Source organism: Nothobranchius furzeri, chromosome 2 (genome assembly GCF_043380555.1).
Source record: "Nothobranchius furzeri strain GRZ-AD chromosome 2, NfurGRZ-RIMD1, whole genome shotgun sequence".
Taxonomy (NCBI): Eukaryota; Metazoa; Chordata; class Actinopteri; order Cyprinodontiformes; family Nothobranchiidae; genus Nothobranchius; species Nothobranchius furzeri.
The window spans coordinates 59,227,242-59,250,074 of record NC_091742.1 but is presented as its reverse complement, the minus strand read 5'-3'; the positions used below and the strand labels follow the sequence as shown (position 1 = coordinate 59,250,074).

Below are 22,833 nucleotides of genomic sequence, written 5' to 3'. Positions count from 1 at the left end.
AGATTTCCTCCATGCATTTTTGGAGTAGAACATGTTTTTATAAAGCTCCTCTAGATAAAATCACAACTTTCTTCACAAACACATTAAAAATAAAATAATAATAATGGGAGAAAATATTAATAGCTTTAACTGTTTTTATTGTATGATTAAATAGTAAATATTAATGTGAATGATTTGTTGTACTAGATTAGAATCTAGACCATCTTTTCACTTAATCTACAGGATGGCTTGGCAGGCTAGGTTGGACCTTTGTTTGCAGAAAATCGTGAATTGAACTGAAATTGCAATTTCTGCCAAAAAAATTGTAATTCAATCTTTTCCTAAAATCAATCAGCCCTAGTTTTTTTTTGCTAAACATGCCAATATTTTATTGATATTTTCTTTCCACTCTAACTAGAAACAAGAATGCCTGCCTGCTGTTCTACAGGAAAAGTAAGATCGGAAATATCATTTCTATGCTAACTTTCCTGACTATGAGGCTTTTTGAGAATCTACTTAAACTTTTATTTGGTTAATTTCAAGTTCCTGCTCCAAACATCAAAGAGGCGTCTACATCTGGAGACGTAGAAACAGAAAAAACAGCAAAAAATGAAATGGATGTAGAGACAAAAGAACAGAGTGGTAGTGAGGCAGCAACACAGGAACCTGATGAACAGGATAAAACGAGTTTGATTCCAGGTAAGAAAAATGTGAACAGTGAAAAGGAGAGAGGTCAAAACAAAACCTTAAATGTTCTTCAAGAACATGATGAGAAAAGCATGGACAGTGTTAGGGAGGAGACACATGAAAGTAATGGTGTTCCTCAAGAACAAGAAGAATTAATAATGATAACTCGTCAAAGAAGGAATGAGATTGAGAAGCATTTGACCGAACCAGATCTAGAGGAACTGGTAAAAATGGAGGTGATGGCGAGCAAAGTGTTGATGATGCTACTGAGGGACTTAATGACAGGACATGTGTGGACAAACAAAAAGACGTAGAGAAGAAGATGACTCCTCATTGTAAAGATGAGAAACTCACCAAGACCCATTGTACTTCCTTTAGTCAAATAGATCAAATATCAGGTGTGATTACAAAGATTTCAATTTGGTCAATTCTGAACAGAAATGACCCAATGAGTGATTTATTTACACAAATAATTAATGAACTCTTTAAGGCTTCAAGTACAAGGGCTTGCTGAACCAAGGATCAACATGTTACCTGAACAGCGTTCTCCAGGTGTTGTTCATGACCAGAGAGTTCAGAGAGGCCGTGGAAAGGTTGGTTGTGGGATTAAAACTCAGTTTAACGTTTAAATGAACAGAGATTATAATCTGATTCTGTGTCACTCATGATAGATCATGTTTTTCCTTTCAGGTACAACAATGAAGACGACTCTCCTGATTTCCATCTTAAAAGTCTTTTTATGGATTTGAAGAAAAATACAGGCGACACTAAACACATCACTAAGAAACTGGACATTACATCAGGTACACTTAAGATTTCTTTCATGCTGACAAGTTACTGGTTTGCAAGAGGTCTCAATGGTCCACATATATTTAGACAAATGAAATAATAATAACAATAATAATAATAATAATAAATTATTATTATTATTATTATAAATGTAACTTAACTGTTAAATACAAAATATGGAGCAAACATGGACGGAAATGACAAGAAATGCGGGTTTAGAGGTGGCAACCGCATGAAGAGGTGGAGGAGAATGAAGGACAAATATGTCCGTGTTTTAAAGTCTCTGAATTATATAAACCCATTAGTAAATACACTATTGTGGACTGGATACATGAGTGTTATGGTGGCAGGATACCACAGAAAAGCTCTATGCCCTCTGTTGTCTTGCCAGGCTGTTTCTTTGCAACACTCTGCTTCCTGCGCAGAAGTTTCTTCCTGACACTCCATTGTGGAGCTCATGGAGAAGTATAAATCAGGATTTAGTGCAGTAGAGATTTTTTGTAGCTTTGGCCACATCTGTGCCTTAGTACAATTCTATCTCTGAGCTCTTCAGGCATTCCTTTGATATCATGATTCTCATTTGCTCTGACTTGCATTGGGAGCTGTAAGGTCTAATATAGACAGGTGTGTGTGTGGCTTTCTTAATCAAGTCCAGTAAGCTTAATCAAACAAAGCTGGACTCTAATGAAGGTGTAGGGCCATCTCCAGGATGATCAGAAGAAATGGAAAGCACCTGAGTTAAATATATGAGTGTCACAGGATCTGAATACTTAGGACCATGTGATAGTTCAGTTTGTCTTTTTAATAAATCTGTAGACATTTCCATATTTGTGTGTTCTTCTGTCAGTATGAGGAGTTGTGTATACATTAATGAGGAAAAAAAACGAGTTTAGCTGATTTTAGCAAATGGCTGCAATATAGGGAGCCTAAGTCATGCCCATCTACTTCCGGACCAGGGGTCCCCAGAAGAACAAGAAAATGAATGCAAGTCAATGGGCTTAATAACACTATTTTCTAATTCCGTTTGTTACGTTCCATGGATTTCACATATGATGTCCGTGAATTTTAAAGACACACTTTGATACCAAGAACGCGCTTATTTTCGAACAGGGGGAAACTATTTTAGGTTTTGTGTGAAATTAAGTCCAGGACTGTCACGGTGTAGGAGGTGGAGATGATGGACCATGTGTGGTTGAGCTGAGCAGAAGGAAAAATGCAGGCTTCAGTAAAAGTAAAAATGGTTTAATGGCAGGATGGGATGAACAGAAACACCAGCAGACAACAACAATGAACTGACAAAGGACAGGGGCAAAACAGGTGGTTTAAATACAGAGGGCTAATTAGGGAAACATGGACAGGTAAACGAGGGACAGGTGAGAACAATAAGGGTAATCATGGCAGGAGAGGAACACAGTCAGGCGGGCAGGGGCAGATCGTGACAGTACCCCCCCCCCCCCCCCCCCCCCCCCTTAAGGGCGGATACCAGACGCCCATAAGGCCACACGACACAGGAGACGGGGACTCGAAGACTGGACATGACAGGAACAGGATCTCGAAGACTGGACATGACAGGAACAGGAACTCGAAGACTGGACTTGACAGGAACTCGAAGACTGGACTTGACAGGAACTCGAAGACTGGACTTGACAGGAACTCGAAGACTGGACTTGACTGGAACAGGGACTTGACTGGAACAGGGACTTGACTGGAACAGGGACTTGACTGGAACAGGGACTTGACTGGAACATGACTGGACTGGAACATGACTTGACTGGAACAGGGACTTGACTGGAACATGACTGGACTGGAACATGACTGGACTTGAGCAGGCGTGGGACCCAGGCAGAGAACTGCAGGAGCAGGCGTGGGACCCAGGCAGAGAACTGCTGGAGCAGGCGTGGGACCCAGGCAGAGCACTGCAGCCGTACGAGACCTGCAGGCATAAGCCCCACAGCGTGGACCAGGAAGTGGACGAATGGCAGGAGCGACGCCAGAAAACCAGGATCGGCGGCAGGCACTCGACAGCCGGTCAGAGCAGCTGCACGGCACGATTCACTGGATCTCCGGCAGAGGCTTGGGTGCAGGGAAGCAGGAGAAGAGCGGGGAGACCAGCCCTACCACCCCGGAGAACAATGGCGTGCGTAGGGGGTGTAACTCCCTTGTAGCTCCAGGATCCGCGGCTTCCATGTGACACAAACGGGACGGGGGCAGAAAGCAGGAGAGGAGAAGGAATTCGACCACCCCGGGAACGAGTAGGATGCGCCGAACCCCCTCAATGGTTCGACCACCCCAGAGAATAGGTAGGATGCGCCAAACACACTGAGTCCAGAATCTCCCTCCGCTAAAGGAGAAAAAGTAAAAAAAATTAATCCTCCAGGGAGATGTAAAAAACTCACCACAGGTCCAGGTTGTGGTCAGTTCATTCTGTCACGGTGTAGGAGGTGGAGATGATGGACCATGTGTGGTTGAGCTGAGCAGGAGGAAAAATGCAGGCTTCAGTAAAAGTAAAAATGGTTTAATGGCAGGATGGGATGAACAGAAACACCAGCAGACAACAACAATGAACTGACAAAGGACAGGGGCAAAACAGGTGGTTTAAATACAGAGGGCTAATTAGGGAAACATGGACAGGTAAACGAGGGACAGGTGAGAACAATAAGGGTAATCATGGCAGGAGAGGAACACAGTCAGGCGGGCAGGGGCAGATCGTGACAAGGACTACATATGTGCTTCACGAAAGTGACATCATCGAACCAGACATGGAGAAAACTGAAGGAAAAGAGCTGTAAGTTCAGCAAACTTCCCACAGGAGGAAAGAACCACCATAGATCTGGCCATTTGGCAAGTAGCAGCTACGCTAGGGGAGTGGAGATTATGTGGTGACGTCACATATGCAACGTGCCGATTTCTAGTTTGTAGTCATGCTAGTTACAATCTTTTACAAGATGATAAATCTCAAAGTACATGACAGGTGTGGTCGAAACACCCATCATTATTTTTCATTTAAATAGAAGCACAGCATATGTGCGATCCAGGGCGTAAGGCAAAGCGGATTAGAAAATAGCGTCTTTGGCCCCGTTGACTTGCATTCGTTTTTTCATTCTTCCAGGGACCAGTGAGCCGACCGGAAAAGGAGGAGACTTAGACTCCCAATAAAAAAGAATGAAAAATTGATGGGGGTCTGAATACTTTCAGTACCCCCTATAATGTATGTCTTTGGGTTGCTCTGTCCCACTCTGCCGTGGGCTGAGAAACACTGCCATGTGGACCTCCTAGGACGTTCTTCAGTGGCCGAGGCTTATTCGCTGGATGTGGCACTCCAGTTGATGAGGATGATGAGGCTGCCACAATGGCCCTTCCATCCCTCCTGGTCAATTCAGAGGTTGATGAAGCCTTGAGGCTCGCCGCAGTTGCCCTCCTGGTTCCTCCGGAGGTTGATGAAGACTCCCCCATAAGGCACCCTACTCAGAGTTTTCTGCGCAGGAAGCAGCAGAACTGTCTGCCGCTGTTCATGAGTTGGTTTGGCTCTGAACCACTTTTGATCCCGACCACTCCTCAAGAGGATGGGAGGACTGCCCTCAGTGGGTTCAATCCAGCCAATCCCTGGCAGTACCTGGTCCTTCTTGGAACCGCTGAGGTCCAGTGACCAAAACCCACTGTTGTGCAGCACCAGGCTTAAGTCCGAAGGTGAAGATCATTTGCTGCTGTGGCCCCCAGACTCTGGAGCTCTCTCCCCCTGAGCCTGAGATCAGTGGACTCAGTGGTCTCCTTTAAAAAGCAGCTGAAGACTCACCTGTTCAGGCTGGTTTTGGTGTGATCACTACCATCTCCTTATTCAGCTCTTTCTATCAATTGTGCCTTTGCCAGGATCCACTGATTAACTCTTTCTTACAAATTTTCTCTTTCCCTTTCCTTACATTTTTCAATCGCAACATTTTTTTTCTCATTTTTATGATATTTTCTAATCATTTTTAAACATTTTTTTTAAATAATTTTTGTTCTTGTTAATCGGTTCGTGATTTTTATCTTGAGGTGCTACATAAAAGATTGTTTTCTTTCTTTCTTCTGTCTTTCACTTTGGCTGCGTCCTTAAATCCTATCCAGAATATTTATGAACAGAATAAATGACAAAGGGCATCCTCGGCTAAGTGTAACTCTCACTGGAAATGAGCCCCACTTACTGTCGCCAACATGGCAGCTCTGACACCAGTAATACAGGGACCTAACAGCCGGTAAATGCTTTGATACGGCCCTGGATGTGGGACTGTCTTTTGAGGGTGATCTGATTCTATCACATGTATAAATATTAAATGCGTATATATAATTGCTTTTCATTGGTAAAAATGTGTATTGGGGATAAATCTACTTATTTTTTCTGTTTAGTTTTCTTGTTTTTTATTCGAATAACTTCCTGCCCTTTCTCTCTTTAACCTTCCTGCATGCTGCGTCTTTTCTCCGTCTTCCAGAAAACCTGTTTCCTAGATTTCCTACTTTCTAACTAATCAGCCAAAGGGATCTACGGAACGCAAAAAAAAAAAAAAAGCCTAATATGCGCTGCGCTCCAGCAGCAATGAGCACGTCAGAAAAGTACAGAAACTACCAGAGAATATGGGCTGATATGAACGATCGCAAGTGAATTATTTTGTTTTGGAGTAGTGATTTTGAGAACGTTACAGCGGCCACACGCAGGACTCAGCTGGAGTGTTTGAGCCATCAGTACCGTGTTCTTTCTGCTCATAGAATGACCACAAAGCTGAGAGAGTCCATAATAATGTAATATATGTAGATTCTGGATCTTTTTCAGGCTTCCCGTAATTTGAATTTTTAAGAAACCCACCTCTTGATTCTGGATTTTAAAATGCTTTTTACCATGTCACTGACAATTGTACGGATTAAATATTAACAATTATTTTCCCTGTTATGCCTTACATTACTGCATTACAGTAATGAATTACCTTTTTGCCGTGTTAGTCCTAACACTGACCAGGAAGGAGTGTAGTCCCCTTCTTGGAACACACCCTGCAGTCCCCCTTTTTAAATAGGAGGACCACCATCCCGGTCTTCAAGTCCAGGGAGGGGCTAGCACTCCTTAAATACCAGAGCTGAGTTCGCAGTAGGCGGGCATATATTGAAAGCTCTTTGGGATTGGCTGGCTAACAAGATGTTATCCAATAGCAGCAACGCTTAAAGGGTTGCGCCTATAGTCATAGAGTCTGGAGTTATAATACATAACCACTGTTTTCTCGTGCCTTAACAGGAAATAAGCAAAGTGATGCTGCTGAGTGTTTGGAAAAGATTCTGAGCAGTCTGACCCATTCTGAGGCTTCACAGGTAAAGACTTCATAGTAATGCTAATGAAATTGCCATAAAAAATATATTTCTAACATGTTTGGGGTTGTTTTTAAAGCTATTTACAGGTGTGATGATGCTCAAGAACAAATGCTCTGAATGCAGGATGGAGACCGGAACACGTAAATCATTCTGGAGTATTCCTCTTGAACTAGTAGACCTATATGACGACTACAGTGTGGTGAGGAACGATGTCTCACTTTACATAAAGTGACCTTCATATGTCCACATCTAAAGGCAGTTATTCTTCTTTATTTAATTAGAGCAATATGGATTATGATGTGAAGTAAGTTAAAGGTGTGGAACACTGAAAAAACGTTATTTTAAATTATTGTTTTTGATTATAATTTGTTACTGAGTTTTTCATGCAGGCCACAAATGAAAACAGTCTTCTGCACCTATCTCCTGTAATATCTTCAGATAGAAAATAGACCGTCAAATGCTAGGATTTGAGAAGCCTGACAGATCACTTAACGTTCATGGACAGGTAAAACTTTTCAAGTGTCCAGGAAAAAGCAGAGAATGTCTCGAATAGTAGAGGCTAACGGTTAGCATTAGCCTTTCCACAACATGGCAGAACTCCTTCAGACTTGTGTTATTTGTGTGGTAGGGGCTGCATGACTTAGTTTTTAAAAGTCGACAGACAAGTATTGAAAATCGAGTTGACTTTGACTAGTCGTTGATGACGTCACACCTGAAGTGGGTTGGTTCACTGGAGTTTTTGACAAATAATATTGCGCCCACATTTTCTAAGTTAAACATTTATTTTACGAACGGTAGTTTCTGCGTCTTGCTTCAGCCCTCCCTCCTCCCCCTGCGCAGGGGCCGCAAACTCACTGATGAGCCTGCAGCCTCTCAGAGTTTCTGCTGCTCTAAACATTAAAACAATTATTTCATTTTCTGTTCCTCACTTTTGATTACCTTCAATGGTGTCCTCGCCCTGGGTGAGTGTATCAATGATCCTAGGAGCTAAGTCAGGGATTCCCAACGTGTGGTGCGCGCGAGCTGCCACTAGGGGGTGCGCGAGGTAAAAAGTGTAAGGAGCTCAGAGAAGTCTGTCATATGTCACCATTAGCGTAGCCAGAAACTCATTTGTGGGTGGGCCTAAGAAAAAGTAAGTGGGCACATTAAATGTAATTGAAAACAAGTATATTTTTGCGCGCCCGCGCGCGTGTCCTCCACATGTGCCCTAGCTTCATAATAACAATGCGCCGAGCTTCAGCACTCTGGCCTGCGCACGCCGATATGTTCCGTGTTTGATCATTTTTAACGATGTTGGAGAAATCTGAAGGTGGTGAGTCATTCTGGCAGATTGTAATTAACACCTTGTCTCATGCAGGTGTTCTGACATTGTAAACCTCACACACAGAACATTGTGGATGTAACTAAATAAATCAAGAAATGATTCCCATTCAGGCTATTAACAGCGCGCTGAAGATCTGAAGTTCAGAGTGCGTCTGTCAGAGGTCAGACGTGTTCCAGCGGAACCACGGCCCATGGGTGCACAAGTGAGCACATCTGGGCTGGGCAGAAGTAATTTTACAACATTGGTTTAAATAGCGCTAATAACGAGACGTGGTGACTGGAGCAGCTCATGGAGCTGTGCCACGCGCGGCACATACACACGCACGCACGCACGCACGCACGCACGCACGCACACACACACACACACACACACACACACACACACACACACACACACACATAGATTCAATATGCGCACACTCTGCGCAAACTCCGGCGCACTGTCAGACTGAAGACAGAAATGAGCGCTGCCTCCTCCGTGCTAAATTTTTTAAGAGGTTTTATAACATTTTTCATTCAAGGTCAAATTAAGATATTAGCTTCTATTTTGGGATGACGTATTAAAGTCGGGTCCGCTCCAGCCAGTGACTCCGAACCTGACCACAACTACTGCAGAATTTGTTATTCCAGTCAGTCTGCATGGCAGCGGATCGCAGATTCAGCCACACCATAAAACAGCAATAAGTCGGTCTGAGGCAAAAGTGAAACTCATGGCTTTTCCATCTTTTACCCTACAGACATTTGATTACGCACAAGTAGGTGACCAGTTCAAGTTTACGCAGAGCAGAAGGAAGGAGAGCGCTCTGGGCACAGGTTAAACGTTCCTACTTTAAGAAAACCGTTAAATTGCATTGTTTATGTGCTACCTGGGCACTCTAAATATTTATTTAAAATTAAATTAAAGGAAATTGTAATGGTATCGAATGTTTATTAATTACAATTTAAAAAATGAAAGTGATGGGGAAAAAGGTCGATCATATTTTTTTAACCCTGTCTGTTTAGCTTGACGTCTGATATATATATATATATATATATATATAGCCATGCCCTGATGTGAGGGCTGGGGGGTGCGTCGACATGGTCGGGACATAGAAGGGGGTGCGTGGCTAAATAAGTTTGGGAACCACTGAGCTAAGTTTTCTGAGGCTTTCTGCCTCTGGTAGGGTCACCCATGGCAAACAGGTCCTAGGTAAGGGATCAGACAAAGAGCAGCCTGAAGACCTCTTGTGATGAATTATATAAATGGAAACCGTGTTCCCTCGCCTGGATGTGGGTCACCGGGGCCCCCTTCTGGAGCCAGGCCTGGAGGTGGGGCACAATGGTGAGCACCTGATGGCCGGGCTTTCACCCATGGAGCCCGACCGGGCACAGCCCGAAGAGGAAACGTGGCTCCCTCTTCCCATGGGCTCAACACTCGTGGGAGGAGCCAAAGGGGTCAGGTGCAGTGTGTGACGGGTGGTAGTCGAGGGCGAGGACCTTGGCAGTCTGATCCCTTGCTACAGAAGCTGGCTCTTGGCACATGGAATGTCACCTCTCTGAATTGGTGTGTGAGGTTGAGAAGTTCCGACTAGATATAGTTGGACTCACCTCAACGCATGGCTCTGGAACTAGTTTCCTTGAGAGGGGTTGGACTTTCTACCACTCTGGAGTTGCTCCCACTGAGAGGCGCCGAGCAGGGGTGGGCATACTAGTTGCCCCCCATTTTTGTGCCTGTACGTTGGGGTTTACCCCAGTGAATGAGAGGGTAGCCTCCCTCCGCCTACGTGTGGGGGGATGGGTTCTGACTGTGGTCTGTGCTCATGCACCAAACTACAGTTCAGACTACCCACCCTTTTTGGCGACCTTGGAGGGGGTGCTGGAGAACACTCCTTCCGGTGACTCCCTCGTTCTGCTGGGGGACTTTAACGCTCATGTGGACAACGACAGTGAGACCTGGAGAGGTGTGGTCGGGAGGAACAAACCCCATGATCTGAATTCAAGTGGTGTTTTGTTATTGGACTTCTGTGCCAGTCATGGATTTTTCATAATGAACACCATGTTCAGAAAAAAAGGTGTCCATATGTGCTCTTGGTACCAGGATACCTTAGACCGCAGCACGATGATCAACTTTGTTGTTGTTTCATCTGACCTGCGGCCGCATGTCTTGGACACTCGGGTGAAGAGAGGGGCATAGCTGTCACCTGGTGGTGAGTTAGCTCAGATGGTGGGGGAGGATGCCAATCAGACCAGGCAGGCCCAAACGTATCGCAAGGGTCTGCTGGGAACGTCTGGCAGAGTCTCCTGTCAGAAGGAGCTTCAATTCCCACCTCCGACAGAACTTCCAAAATGTTCCGGGGGAGGCGGGGGCTACCGAGTCTGAATGGACCCTGTTCCGTGCCTCCATTGTTGAGGCGGCTGACCGGAGCTGTGGTCGCAGGATTGTCTGTGCCTGTCGTGGTGGCAACCCTCGAACCCGTTGGTGGACACCGGAGGTTAGGGTTGCTGTCAAGCTGAAGAAAGAGTCCTATCAGGTCTTTTTGGCCTGTGGGACTCCAGAGGCAGCTGATGGGTATCGGCAGTCCAAGCGGAACGCGGCTCAGGTAGTTGCCGAGGCAAAAACCCGGGCATGGGAGGAGTTCGGTGAGACCATGGAGGAAGACTTCTGTACGGCTTTGAGGAGATTCTGGTCCACCATCCGGCGCCTCAGGGGGGGAAAGCAGTGCGCTACCAACACTATCTATAGTGGAGACAGTGTGCTGCTGACCTCTACTCAGACTGTTGTGGATCAGTGGGTAGAATACTTAGAAGACCTCCTATATCCCATCGACACGTCTTCCCGTGAGGAAGCAGAGTCTGGGGACTTTGGGTTGGTCTCTCAAATCTCTGGTGCTGAGGTCACTGAGGTGGTTAAAAAATTCCTCTGTGGCAAGGCTCCAGAGGTGGATGAGATCTGCCCGGAGTTCCTTAAGGCTCTGGATGTTGTGGGGCTGTGTTGGCTGACACGGCTCTTCAATATTGCGCGGACATCGGGGGCAGTCCCAATGGACTGGCAGACCTGGATGGTGGTTCCCTTATTTAAAAAGGGGGACCGCAGGGTGTGGTAAAACTACAGGGGGATCACACTCCTGAGCCTTCCTGGTAAGGTCTATTCAGGGGTTCTGGAGAGGAGGGTCCGTCGGATTGTTAAACCTCAGATTCAGGAGGAGCAATGTGGTTTTCGTCCTGGCCGTGGAACACTGGACCAGCTCTATAACCCTAGGGGGATCCTGGAGGGTGTGTGGGAATTTGCCCAACCAGTCTACATGTGTTTTGTGGATTTGGAGAAGGTGTGTGACCGTGTCCCTGGGGGGGCCCTGTGGGGGTACTCTGGGAGCATGGGGTACCAGGCCCTCTGATACGGGCTGTTAGGTCCCTGTATGACCGGTGTCCGAGCTTGGTCCGCATTGCCGGCAGTAAGTCGGACTCGTTTGCAGTGAGAGTTGGACTCTGCCAAGGCTGCCCTTTGTCACCGATTCTGTTCATAACCTTTATGGACAGGATTTCTAGGCGCAGCCAAGGTGTGGAGGGAATCCGTTTTGGTGGCCTGAGGATCAGGTCTCTGCTTTTTGCCGATGATGTGGTCCTGTTGGTGCTGCATATGCAGTGATGCAGACGTTGTACCGGCCTGTCGTGGTGAAGAGAGAGCTGAGTTGGAAGGTGAAGTTCTCGATTTACCGGTCGATCTACGTTCCTACCCTCACCTATGGTCTTGAGCTTTGGGTAGGCTCAAGGTAGGTAAAGGTAGACCCAGGACACGTTGGAGGGACTATGTCTATGTCTCTCACCTGGCCAGGGAACACCTTGGGATTCCCCCAGAGGAGCTAGTCCAAGTGGCTGGGGAGAGGGAAGTCTGGGCCTCTCGCCTTAGGCTACTGCTCCTGTGGCCCGACTCTGATAAGCATATGAAAATGGATGGATGGATGGGTGTCTGTTTGTTGTGGCCACCAGGTCCAAAAACTAACTTGTGTTTATTTGATTATTTTTCTGTCCTGTGTCTGTTTATTATCTTCCTGCATCTCCTCTCAATCCTAAAGAAAAACTTCTACCTGGCTTCATAGATATTCACCGTATGAGTTACTTTTGAACTGCAGTTCTAAAAGATCTACCGACCTCAAAAACAGCAGAGTGCACCCCGGCCACACCGGTGAGGTGAAGTCACCGGAGGACAAAACAGATGATGCACTGTGCTCCACAGCAACGAAACGCATCAGGCACAAATAAAAGACAGAAAACATAAAAGGAAATAAGCCGACATGAACGATCGCGTGTTAAATTAGTTTTTGAGGTGGGGACACTTAATTTGATAATGTTACTCTGGCCGTGGTCAGGACGCAGATGTCTGGAGAGCGTCAAAAATAAGAGCTTTGCATGCGCAAGCTGGTTAAGGTTAGGATGGGGATGAGGGGAAGGTTAAATTGCAAGAGGGTAAAGGTCACAATTTGGTCAAATGTCCGTTTTCAGCGGGCGTCAGACACCGACGCTCTGGCACAGCGTATCGCCTCCCGACGCACAGGGGCTCGTCACCTACTATCTTTTCCGAGAACTGCATCTTGTCGGTCATTATCACGTGACAGCGACTAGTCTATGAAAGGCATAAAAAGTCACTACAGAGCAGTGAAGTCGACCAGTTGACTAGTTGGTACAACCCCGAGTCAGTGGTAGAGTCGCTGTTATCCAATCCGAAGCAAGATGGTTAAATATCAGGAGATAAGAGTCTAAAACCTATCATCTGAGGTTACTTTCTCCTCCAGCTGACTTGTACTTCCTGATTCAGGTGCATGTGAGCCTTTTCTTTTCCCCAGAGTATGACTTACCTACAAGGCATTCATTTCTACTAGAGATCACTGCAAATGTAATGATTAAACAAGTGTTCAACACCTTTAATTTTTTTTACTACCACTAATTTACGTACTCCTACTCCTATTACTCATACTACTACAACTACTACTACTATCGCTGCTACTACTACTACTACTACTACTACTACTACTACTACTACTACTACTAATAATAATAATAATTGTTATAAGAATAGTGTGGTATAATTAAAATGTTATCAAAAAGTCTTCTTATTATAACAAGAATTAAATTATTAGAACTTCACTGTATTTTAAAATGATACAATCCAGCTTTTATTATAGTTATTAGTAAAGATGAGAGCCTACTGATGTAAATGTTGTTCTTTAGGTCGATGGCATCATCAAGTATTTCAGTGAGTCAGGCGGATCGGGCCAGTTGTTCTGTAAATACTGCAACAACAAGACTGATTCTACTAATGTAAGTTTTGTTGTTGGTGATTTGTTTTTGTTGAAGTGAGAATGTGTAATTTTTACCTCTAACCTCTGCAAGTATCCATCAAAATGTTGAAAATGAATGAAATGATGTCCAGTTGTTAACAATATTGGTGGCTTTGTAATGAATAACCATAAAAATTGGGTCTAAAATACATAGGTCTAAATCTCCGGGGGACGCCGTCTTTTACGTGAGCCGACTGAGGGTCCTGCGCCTTATGATGATGTCGCACCACATTCGTACAAGTTATGTTTGTATGTTGACACAAAAGATTCAAATTGGTCCAGACAAATTTTGCTCCTTTTTTCCCGCTTATTCGGAGTCGGGTCGCGGCCGCAGCAGCCTGAGCTTCTCACCCTATATCTAAGGGAAAGCCCAGTCACCCTGAGGAGAAAACTCTTTTTGGCCAATTCTATCCGTGATCTCGTTCTTTCAGTCACCCAAAGCTCGTGACCATAGGTGAGCGTAGGAACGTAGATTGACCGGGAAATTGAGAGCTTCGCTTCTGGCTCAGCTCCCTTTTTACTACGACATATTGGTACAACGCCCGCATCACTGCAGACGCAGCACCAATCCGCCTATTGATCTCACACTCCAGCTTTCCCTCACTCTTGAACAAGACCCTGAGATACTTCAACTCCTCCACGGAGGGATTTAGGAGGTCTTTGGAGTACTCCGCCCACTGATCCACAATGTCTCGAGTAGAGGTCAGCAGCAGTGTTGGTAGCGCACTTCTTTCACCTCCTGAGGTGCTGGATGGTGGATGTCTTCCTCCATGGTCTCACAGAACTCCTCCCACGCATGCCTTTTTGCCTCCGTGATAACTTGAGCTCCATTTCGCTTGGACTGCCGGTACCTGTCAGCTGCCTCTGGAGTCCCACAGGTGAAAAATACCTGATAGGACACTTTCTTCAGCTTGACAGCAGGCGGTTGCCACCACGACAGGCACGACAACCCTGTGGCCGCAGCTCTGGTCAGCCACCTCAACAACGGAGGCACGGAACAGGGCTCATTCATAATCAATGTCGCCCGCCTCCCCTGAAATGTTTAGGAAGTTCTGTCTGAGGTCAGAATTGAAGCTCCTTCTGACAGGAGACTCTGCCATACGTTCCCAGCTTACCCTCACAACATGTTTGGGCCTGCCAGGTCTGACCGGCATCCTCCCCTACCATTGAAACCAACTCACCACCAGGTAGTGGTCAGTTGACCACTCCGCCCCTCTTTTCACCCTAGTATCCAAGACATGCAGCTGTAGATTTGACGAAACGACAGCAAAGTTGATCATCGAGCTGCAGCCTTAGGTGCCAAGAGCACATATGAACACCTTTATTTCTGGACATGGTGTTCATTATTGACAATCCATGACGAGCACAGAAGTCCAATAACAGAACAGCATTCAAATTCAAATCAGAAATACTGATTGGTTAAAAACACCCAAATTCCTCAAGTTTGACTTTACGGCAGAAGATAAATGACTAAGTGGTTGATTAATCAGGGGGCTAGCTTGCAACAATAGAGCAACAAACACAACATCGCCACAATATATAAAACAGGCACTCATAAGTTGCACCGATGCATCTTCTAAATCATGAAATCTGCTGTATTTTTAACAGCTATTTTCTCCCTCTGTGCACCTGCTTGCTGCTGCCTCATAAACAAGCACATGTCATAATAATGGCAGGTATTATGAGTTTAATCTCCCCTGAAACCACAATAAGAGATTAGACACTGTTGTTGTTTATGTCATCTTCTGGATCTTTTTAAGCCTAAAACAAATTAGCTCTTAACTGAATGGAGTCTATTGTTGATTTGTCTCCTATTGTCAGTGTATGACCAATCAGAATTGTAAGCTGGTCATATAACCTATAACCTGTATAATGTTGTTGGGGGTGGCGTAGAAGAGTGTATTCGCCCAGGGCACCAAATGGACCCTTGTCGTCTGCATAAAGGTGATAGGAGGCATTATGAACAGAACCAATTATCTGTCCAAGAGGATGTATGATTGGCTGAGCACGGAAAACATACAGATTACCCAGATGTGAATACAATTGACCTATCTGGGCTGGGTCAACCGGCTCTAGGAGAGTACAGACGCTTTTTCCTCCTCTCCTCCCTATCTTATCCCAAGGTTCTTTGTCTGTCTTTGGGTGTACGACGCTTCTGCATTTTTTCTGGAAACTGGAAATGATTAAAAATGGACCTGGTCAGTTGGTCTCTCAACGTGATTGATGAAATTTTTTCAACGATGAGAATGGGAGAAGGGGCTCCTGGATGCCCCTCTGGGACAGGGCCAGCTGGGCTTATCATGGACTCCCGGAAACAGTGGAACCTGATCTGCCTCTCTCAACTATCTGTGGAGGATTCTGAAGATGTCTGGATATTCGTGGTGTTGGTGTCAGGTTTCTTGCTTTTTGGCCTGAGCAGTTACCTGCCTTACCGGAAAACTAATGAGCTGTCGAGGAATATTGGCTCAATCCCGGAGCTCAGGGATGGATTACACCGCACTGTGAATGCACAAACTCATATAATTGTCGAGATGAGTCTTAAGCTTGGAACTTTGGCTGAGATTCAAACTCTGGCACAGAAGGTGGATTTGATGAAGGAGAAAGCTGACGGTTCAGCATGGATTGGGAAAGATTAATTTACGCCATTATTGGGCGTAATGAATGAATGAAACCCTTATTGAGACCATCTAAAAAGGTAGTGGTCATGATCAGCCAGATTAATGGTTATAACATGATACATTTCTGCATTCCTAACTTAGCAATGAGCAGAACCAGACAATATAACCTTTGATCTGACAAATTTCACCAATTTATTTTCCAGTGTTGTGAAAGTTTACAGAAAATCAAACTGTGAAAAAAAAGTTTCACTTGATTGTTTTAAATGTATAGTACTTCTTAACTGCCTCAAATTAAATTCAAATGTTAACTACCATTTTTGTGTTTTAACTAGAAACTGGAAATGCAGCACTATCCAGAAGTTCTGTCACTAGCGCTGACAAGATATAAATTTGACTACACTTTGAAGAAGGATGTCAAAATCGAATGTGTTGTGCAAATTCCCAGGTTCCTTCAAATCCCGACTAATGAAGACCAGGTACTCATTTCATTTACTTATTTATTTATAAATCAGTTTCACACACAACTGTGGAGACAGACAACTCTCTCAACTCAACTTTATTTGTAAATCGCGCTTTACAGGCAAAAAGATGCCACCAAGGCACTACACTGATCAAGTAAAAAACATAAAACATTAAGTCCAGAAAATGAAAACATTGTATCACAAGATACAGATATAAAATACAGTGAGTACACAGATTGGTATAAGAAAAACACTAAAACTGGATCAGCACCTCCAAATCTGAGACCATGGTTCTCGACCGGAAAACGGTGGCTTGCCAACTCCGGGTCGGGAGAGAGGTCCTACCTCAAGTGGAGGAGATTAAGTATCTCGGGATCTTGTTCACGAGTGAGGGTAGGAGGGATCGGGAGATCGATAGGCGTATTGGTTCAGCGTCTGCAGTGATGCGGACGCTGATCTGATCTGTCGTGGTGAAGAGGGAGCTGAGCCAGAAAGCCAGGCTCTCGATTTACCAGTCGATCTACGTCCCAATCCTCACCTATGGTCATGAGCTTTGGGTAATGACCAAAAGAACGAGATCGCGGATACAAGAGGCCGAAATGAGTTTCCTCCGTAGGGTGGCCGGGCTCAGCCTTAGAGATAGGGAGAGGAGCTCGGACATTCGCGAGGGACTCGGAGTAGAACCGCTGCTCCTCCGGATCGAAAGGAGTCAGTTGAGGTGGTTTGGGCATCTGGTCAGGATGTCCCCTGGGTGCCTCCCTGGGGAGGTGTTTCGGGCATGTCCTGCCGGCAGGAGGCCCCCAGGTCGACCCAAGACACGTTGGAGAGGTTACGTCTCCAATCTGGTCCGGGAACGCCTTAGGGTCCTGCCGGAGGAGCTGGTGGAGGTTGCCGGGGTGATGACGGTCTGGAGCTCCCTAGTTGGGATGCTGTCCCGCGACCCGGACCTGGATAAGCGGAAGATGACGACGACGGCGAAAACAATAAAACTAGTTAGAAAGATTAAAAGACAGATAATAAAAGTAGGTTTTTAGCCTTGCCTTAAAAACCGCTACAGAGGTGGAGGCCCTTGAGAGGAAGCTCGTTCCAAAGCTTAAGACCTGCCACAGCAAAGGCCCTATCACTTTAGTTCTCTGTAAATTTACATCATCCAGTCAGTATCTCCCTTTAGAACAATGTGTTCCTTCCCCATTTAGTTAAGCCCCCTTCAGACAGGCCATGAAAAACGGAAATGTTCCGGACTCTGTCTGTAAGACCTTTGTGTCTGAATACAAACATCCGGATAACTTGTTCCGGAATTTAACCGGACGAAGCCCCTAGTAACAGGTCCGGACTTGTTACGGACAGGGTGGCTGCTTCAAACTGGTGAGGTAAAGTTCCGGATAAGGGGGAGGGGGAGGAGGAGGGGACCGGGGGACGCTAGATAGCCCGCTGCTGTAGCATGCGGCGAACCACGGCAGCTCGCCTCCTACGGTACCGCCTAGACGTGCGACGGAGCGCTTCACACCGCTTCAGTGATTCCTTTAACCACTGAGCTTCATCATCCAGGTCTCTTATGCGTCTTCGTGTGCGCAAAATTATGCTTAAGCGCCTCGTGATTTTTATCTTGAGAGGCGCTATAGAAATGATATTTTCTTCTTCTTTTCTTCTTAACATGAGTCCGATCCCCCCCCCCCCCCCCCCCCCCCCGCCGCTGTCAGACATCTGGAACTTTTTCCTGCTGTGTGAACGCAGCCGAAAGGACAAGTTCCGGTACAAAAGTAGTGTGTCTGAAAACACAGTTCCAGTTAAAAACTGGATTGAAACCGGATTGAATTGTCTGCAAATGTTCCACAATGTCTATCTGAAAAGGGCTTTAGTGTCTCCTGCCTCCCTTCAGCTCACACTCCCTACACACCTGCTACCTGTTTCCCTGATTGTTTCCCTCTGTGTATAAAGCCCTCTTGTCTCTCAGTGTTTGTTGGTGGAAGGTCAGAGTTTGGGCGGAGCATCGGCCTGTTTGGTGGTGGCTTCTTGGTTCAGTTTAGGCTCGGGGGAAGTTCGGGTCATCGGCCGATGGCCTGTACTGGCGCGGTACGACGGCAGTCCGGCTTTGCATCAGCCTTGATTGTGGTGGAGGATGGGGCGGTGGGGAGCTAGTAAGGCCATTCAGTCGTTTGTGACGGGGTGGCAAAGCGGCATCATGGGGGCAGTGATGGCGCATCGGACAGTGATGTGGATCTGCAGCTGAAGCAGGGGAGGACTGCAGAGGGGGGCTTTGTGGTAAGTATACGTGCGGCGGGTGGTTCTCGTTTTGCTACCACTAACTTGTTGGCGGTGTCTAGGGAGCTGAGAGGACTGATTGGTGATGTGAAAGATGCAGCGGTTGTTTTTGGTGAGTTGTTGTTGGTAGTTTGTAGGACGAAGACCCAGCTCCACCGGGCCCTGGAGCTTGAGAAGTTCCTGGGGGTGAGTGTCGAATTCTCGGAATGACGGTCTGGAGTATTGGTTAAGGGGGTGGTTTATGGTGTCTCTAATGACATTACTGAGATGGAGGTGGTGGACGTCCTGAGTGGAGAGACTGTGGTGGTGGTGCAGCATTTGGGTTGTGTTAAGCATGGGTCCACTCCGTTGTTAATTAGTTTTGACGCGGTGGAGTTCCCGGCTCGCGTCAAGTTGGGCAATCTTAGTTTCCCAGTTAGGGCCTATGAGGAGCCTCCCTTGAGGTGCTTTAAGTTTCAGGGCTTTGGATATGTGGCCAGAGTCTGTGTGGAGGGGTTGAGGTGTCGGAGGTGACCATGAGGGCAAGCTTCGTGATCTTCCGCTTCGCTGTTGTAATTGTGGTGGGGCCCATCAGGCAGCTTATAGAGGTTGTGTGTCGTATAGGACAGCAGTGGAAGTGGAGAAATGTGCTTGTTGTGTGTGATGGGTTGTGCAGATTCAGCGGTGGGAGTGGTTGTAGTGGCAGCAATATGCCTTTTAGGTGTCCAGCCTTCCTAATTCATTGAAGAAGAAGCAGAAGAAGTGTTTGTTGGTGCACTGTCATTTGTCAGTGTTTGTTAAAGCCTAGTGTGTTCCGGTTTTGAGTTTCCAGTTTTCTAGTGTTTTGAGCCTTGGGATTTAGTTTCTTTTACACCCCTTTAAAGAAAGGATTTGTTTTCCAACACCTCATCTCTCCGTGGCGTTTTGGGTACCTGCACATGAGGTCCAACCTCCTCATATCCTGACACAATCGTGGCTGCAAGTAAAGATGGATATAGGTTCTTTAACCCTCCCACTGTCTTTATGGGTGACCCCGGGAGGAAAGTTGACGATTGAGCAGGGTTGATGGTTTATCCCTTGGGTCCACGTGGCAGGGGTGAGGCGGTGCTCACTCCTCACCCCTGCCACATGGACCCAAGGGATAAACCATCAATCCTGCTCAATGGTCAACTTTCCTCGTGGGGTCACACTCATTAGGACAGTGGGAGGGTTAGAGATCCTTGGATTACTGATCTCACACTTGCAGCTTTCTCCATAAAAGGAGACAAAACGTTTTCACAGTTCTCAACGATAGTTTACACAGAAATATGAACATCTGTAAGTGTTACTGGGTTCAATAGATTTATAGGTGTGGGACATTCATTTAATCAGTACATTTGCAGTGGTATGTAGTAAGTCAAGTCAAGTTTATTTATATAGAGCCAAATCACGACAAGAGTCGTCTCAAGGCACTTCACATAATAAAAATTCCAATTCACAGTTCATTAAGCCAATCAGAAATAATGTTTCCTATATAAGGAACCCAGCAAATTGCATCAAGTCACTGACTAGTGTCAGTGACTATACAGCAATCCTCATACCAAGCAAGCATAAAGCGACAGTGGAGAGGAAAACTCCCTTTTAACAGGAAGAAACCTCCAGAGAATCCTGGCTCAGTATAAGCAGCCATCCTCCACGACTCACTGGGGATCGAGAAGATAGAGCGCGCACACACACACACACACACACACACACACACACACACACACACACACACACACACACACACACACACACACACACACACACACACACACACACACACACACACACACGGACAAGTAATGTGTCTACAGTTATATTGTGATGTCTTAGTAAATATTCTATTTGGTGAAAGATAAACTTTATTGTATTTATTCTAGTGGATCTATAATTAAACGGATAAACTAGTAGTAGCACATCAAAAGTCAAGGAAACCAAAAAGTTATTATCTGGACAGAGAGAATGTTTAAGTGGTTAGCAGCAGTGTGCTAGTCGATGGCCCCCTCCATGAGGCCACCACAGCTCAGCAGAACGCCATTGTCGCTTCTTCTGGGGAGAAAAACACTTACAGAGAAAATAAAGTTAACAGCTGAAATTGGACAAAATAGTACAGTTAAAGAGCAGACTGTAGAAGAAAGCAGTAGAGTGTGAGAAGTGGTCAGTGTATCCTCCAGCAGCCTAAGCCTATAGCAGCATAACTACAGAGATAACTCGGGATAATCTATCCTATTTAGATGTAGGCATGTTGGAGGCAGGGCAAGGGAGAGCCGTCTTTACCGACTGTACACTCCACCTCCCTCTACTCCCCCACTTGTCCTGATTTAGGCTAACATCAGATTTTAACCATAGGCCCTATCAAATAAAAATGTTTTAAGCTTATTCTTAAAAGTAGACAAAGTGTCTGCCCCACGGACTAAGGCTGGGAGCTGGTTCCACAGGAGAGGAGCCTGATAACTAAAAGATCTGCCTCCCATCCTAATTTTAGATATTCTGTGAACCACCAGTAGACCTGCAGTCTGATAGCGAAGTGCTCGGTTAGGAACATATGGAACAATCAGATTCCTAATGTATGATGGACCTTGATTATTAAGAGCTTTATATGTGAGAAGAAGGATCTTAAAATGTATTCGGAATTTAACAGGTAGCCAATGTAGGGAAGCTAAGACAGGAGAGATATGATCTCTCTTTTTAATTCTCATCAGAACTCTAGCTGCAGCATTTTGGACAAGCTGAAGACTTTTAACTACATTCTGTGGACTTCCTGAGAGCAGAGGTGGAAAGAGTACTAAAATGTAGTACTTAAGTACAAGTATAATTACTTTCATGAAATTTTACTCAATTACAAGTAAAATTACCTGCCTCAAAATGTACTCAAGTAAAAGTAAAAAGTAGCTTATTTCAAATGTAGTCAGAGTAAAAGTTACTTAGTTACTTTTTTGACTGTGCAAGGACGGGCTCTTCTGAATAGTTAAAAAAAAGACAATGGGGTATAAATGTCAAAGTGGCCGTTTTTTTAATTAAATGAACAAATATGCATATTGAAGTACAAAGGCAGTTACACTGCAAACTAGTAACATAAATTAGGTTATCGTCACAAGCCCATGACTTTTCCCTTCTGAACTGATGAGCTGTGTGTGTGTGTGTGTGTGTGTGTGTGTGTGTGTGAGTGAGTGCGTGCGTGCGTGCATGTGTGTGTGTGTGTGTGTGTGTGTCGTAGCTTTCCCAAAGGACTTGTTCTTTCCTTACCAGAGCTAACACGGTTAGCAGTTTTGCTGCAGTCATGCTAACGGGACTTGTCTAGAGTCCAGAAGTAGCGGTGCGGTTCTAGATGGATTTATAGATGTAAGTTATTATTTTAGATCAGAACTGTTATTTAAAAATGCGTGTAGGACACAGAGGTGGTTTTACCATTAGGCATAGGTAGGCGGCCGCCTGGGGCCCCCTTGTGTTGGGGGGCCTCCTAGCCATGACCACCGGCACTCCTCTGTTAATGCCACAATATTCTTATTACCAACCTGTCACCACAGACGGGATTGGACATGCTTCTCGTTACCATATTTCCTGAACCGTTCAAGATATCATTAAAATTCCAAAAGTGCTGAAAATATTAAAAATGGGGCTTTTCATGCATATACAATATATTACGGTAGCCACCGGGATTCCCCGTCTTGAGTGCAACGAATCACAACACAGAGAGACGTGCTGAGTTTGTCATCCAAAATGCTCCGTTTTATAACTTTTGAATGGCTGATCAGATTCAAAAAATTCCAACGGTTCCTAAAAGTACATAAAAGCAGCTTTCCAACGATCTATAGCATGAAGCAATCAGAGTTATGGAAAATATTGCTACGAGGGGAAATCCTGCTGTACAGCCTGATTGAAACAGAGCGCAGTGCCGCGGTGAAAGCGGATAACGGGACAGGGAAGCTAATCAGCATAAAAACCAGCATGAAATTATGGAAATGCCTCAAAGAAAATCAACATGATCTATTAGGTGTCACAGAAGGCTTATATCTGAAGACAGTGACCACGAAGAAGGACAGTTCTCCGGTGAACCAGGGTATGAAT

The 22,833-nt window shown here is 45.4% G+C and overlaps 1 protein-coding gene across 8 annotated transcripts in view; it reads left to right on the top strand.

The window, feature by feature from the left end:
- Positions 1–22,833, top strand: part of LOC107377179 (uncharacterized) — a 92,395-nt gene that overhangs the window by 22,699 nt on the left and 46,863 nt on the right. For 5 of the 8 annotated variants that reach the window (XM_054747712.2, XM_054747711.2, XM_070546883.1 and 2 more), the window contains 8 exons: positions 398–432; positions 523–678; positions 1,157–1,259; positions 1,357–1,469; positions 6,713–6,786; positions 6,863–6,985; positions 13,315–13,404; positions 16,375–16,518. In XM_054747712.2, the coding sequence (XP_054603687.2) occupies positions 398–432; positions 523–678; positions 1,157–1,259; positions 1,357–1,469; positions 6,713–6,786; positions 6,863–6,985; positions 13,315–13,404; positions 16,375–16,518 (838 nt within the window). The remainder of the gene's footprint in view (positions 1–397; positions 433–522; positions 679–1,156; positions 1,260–1,356; positions 1,470–6,712; positions 6,787–6,862; positions 6,986–13,314; positions 13,405–16,374; positions 16,519–22,833) is intronic. The other 3 variants (XM_070546896.1, XM_070546891.1, XM_070546898.1) reach the window with 3 other exon arrangements.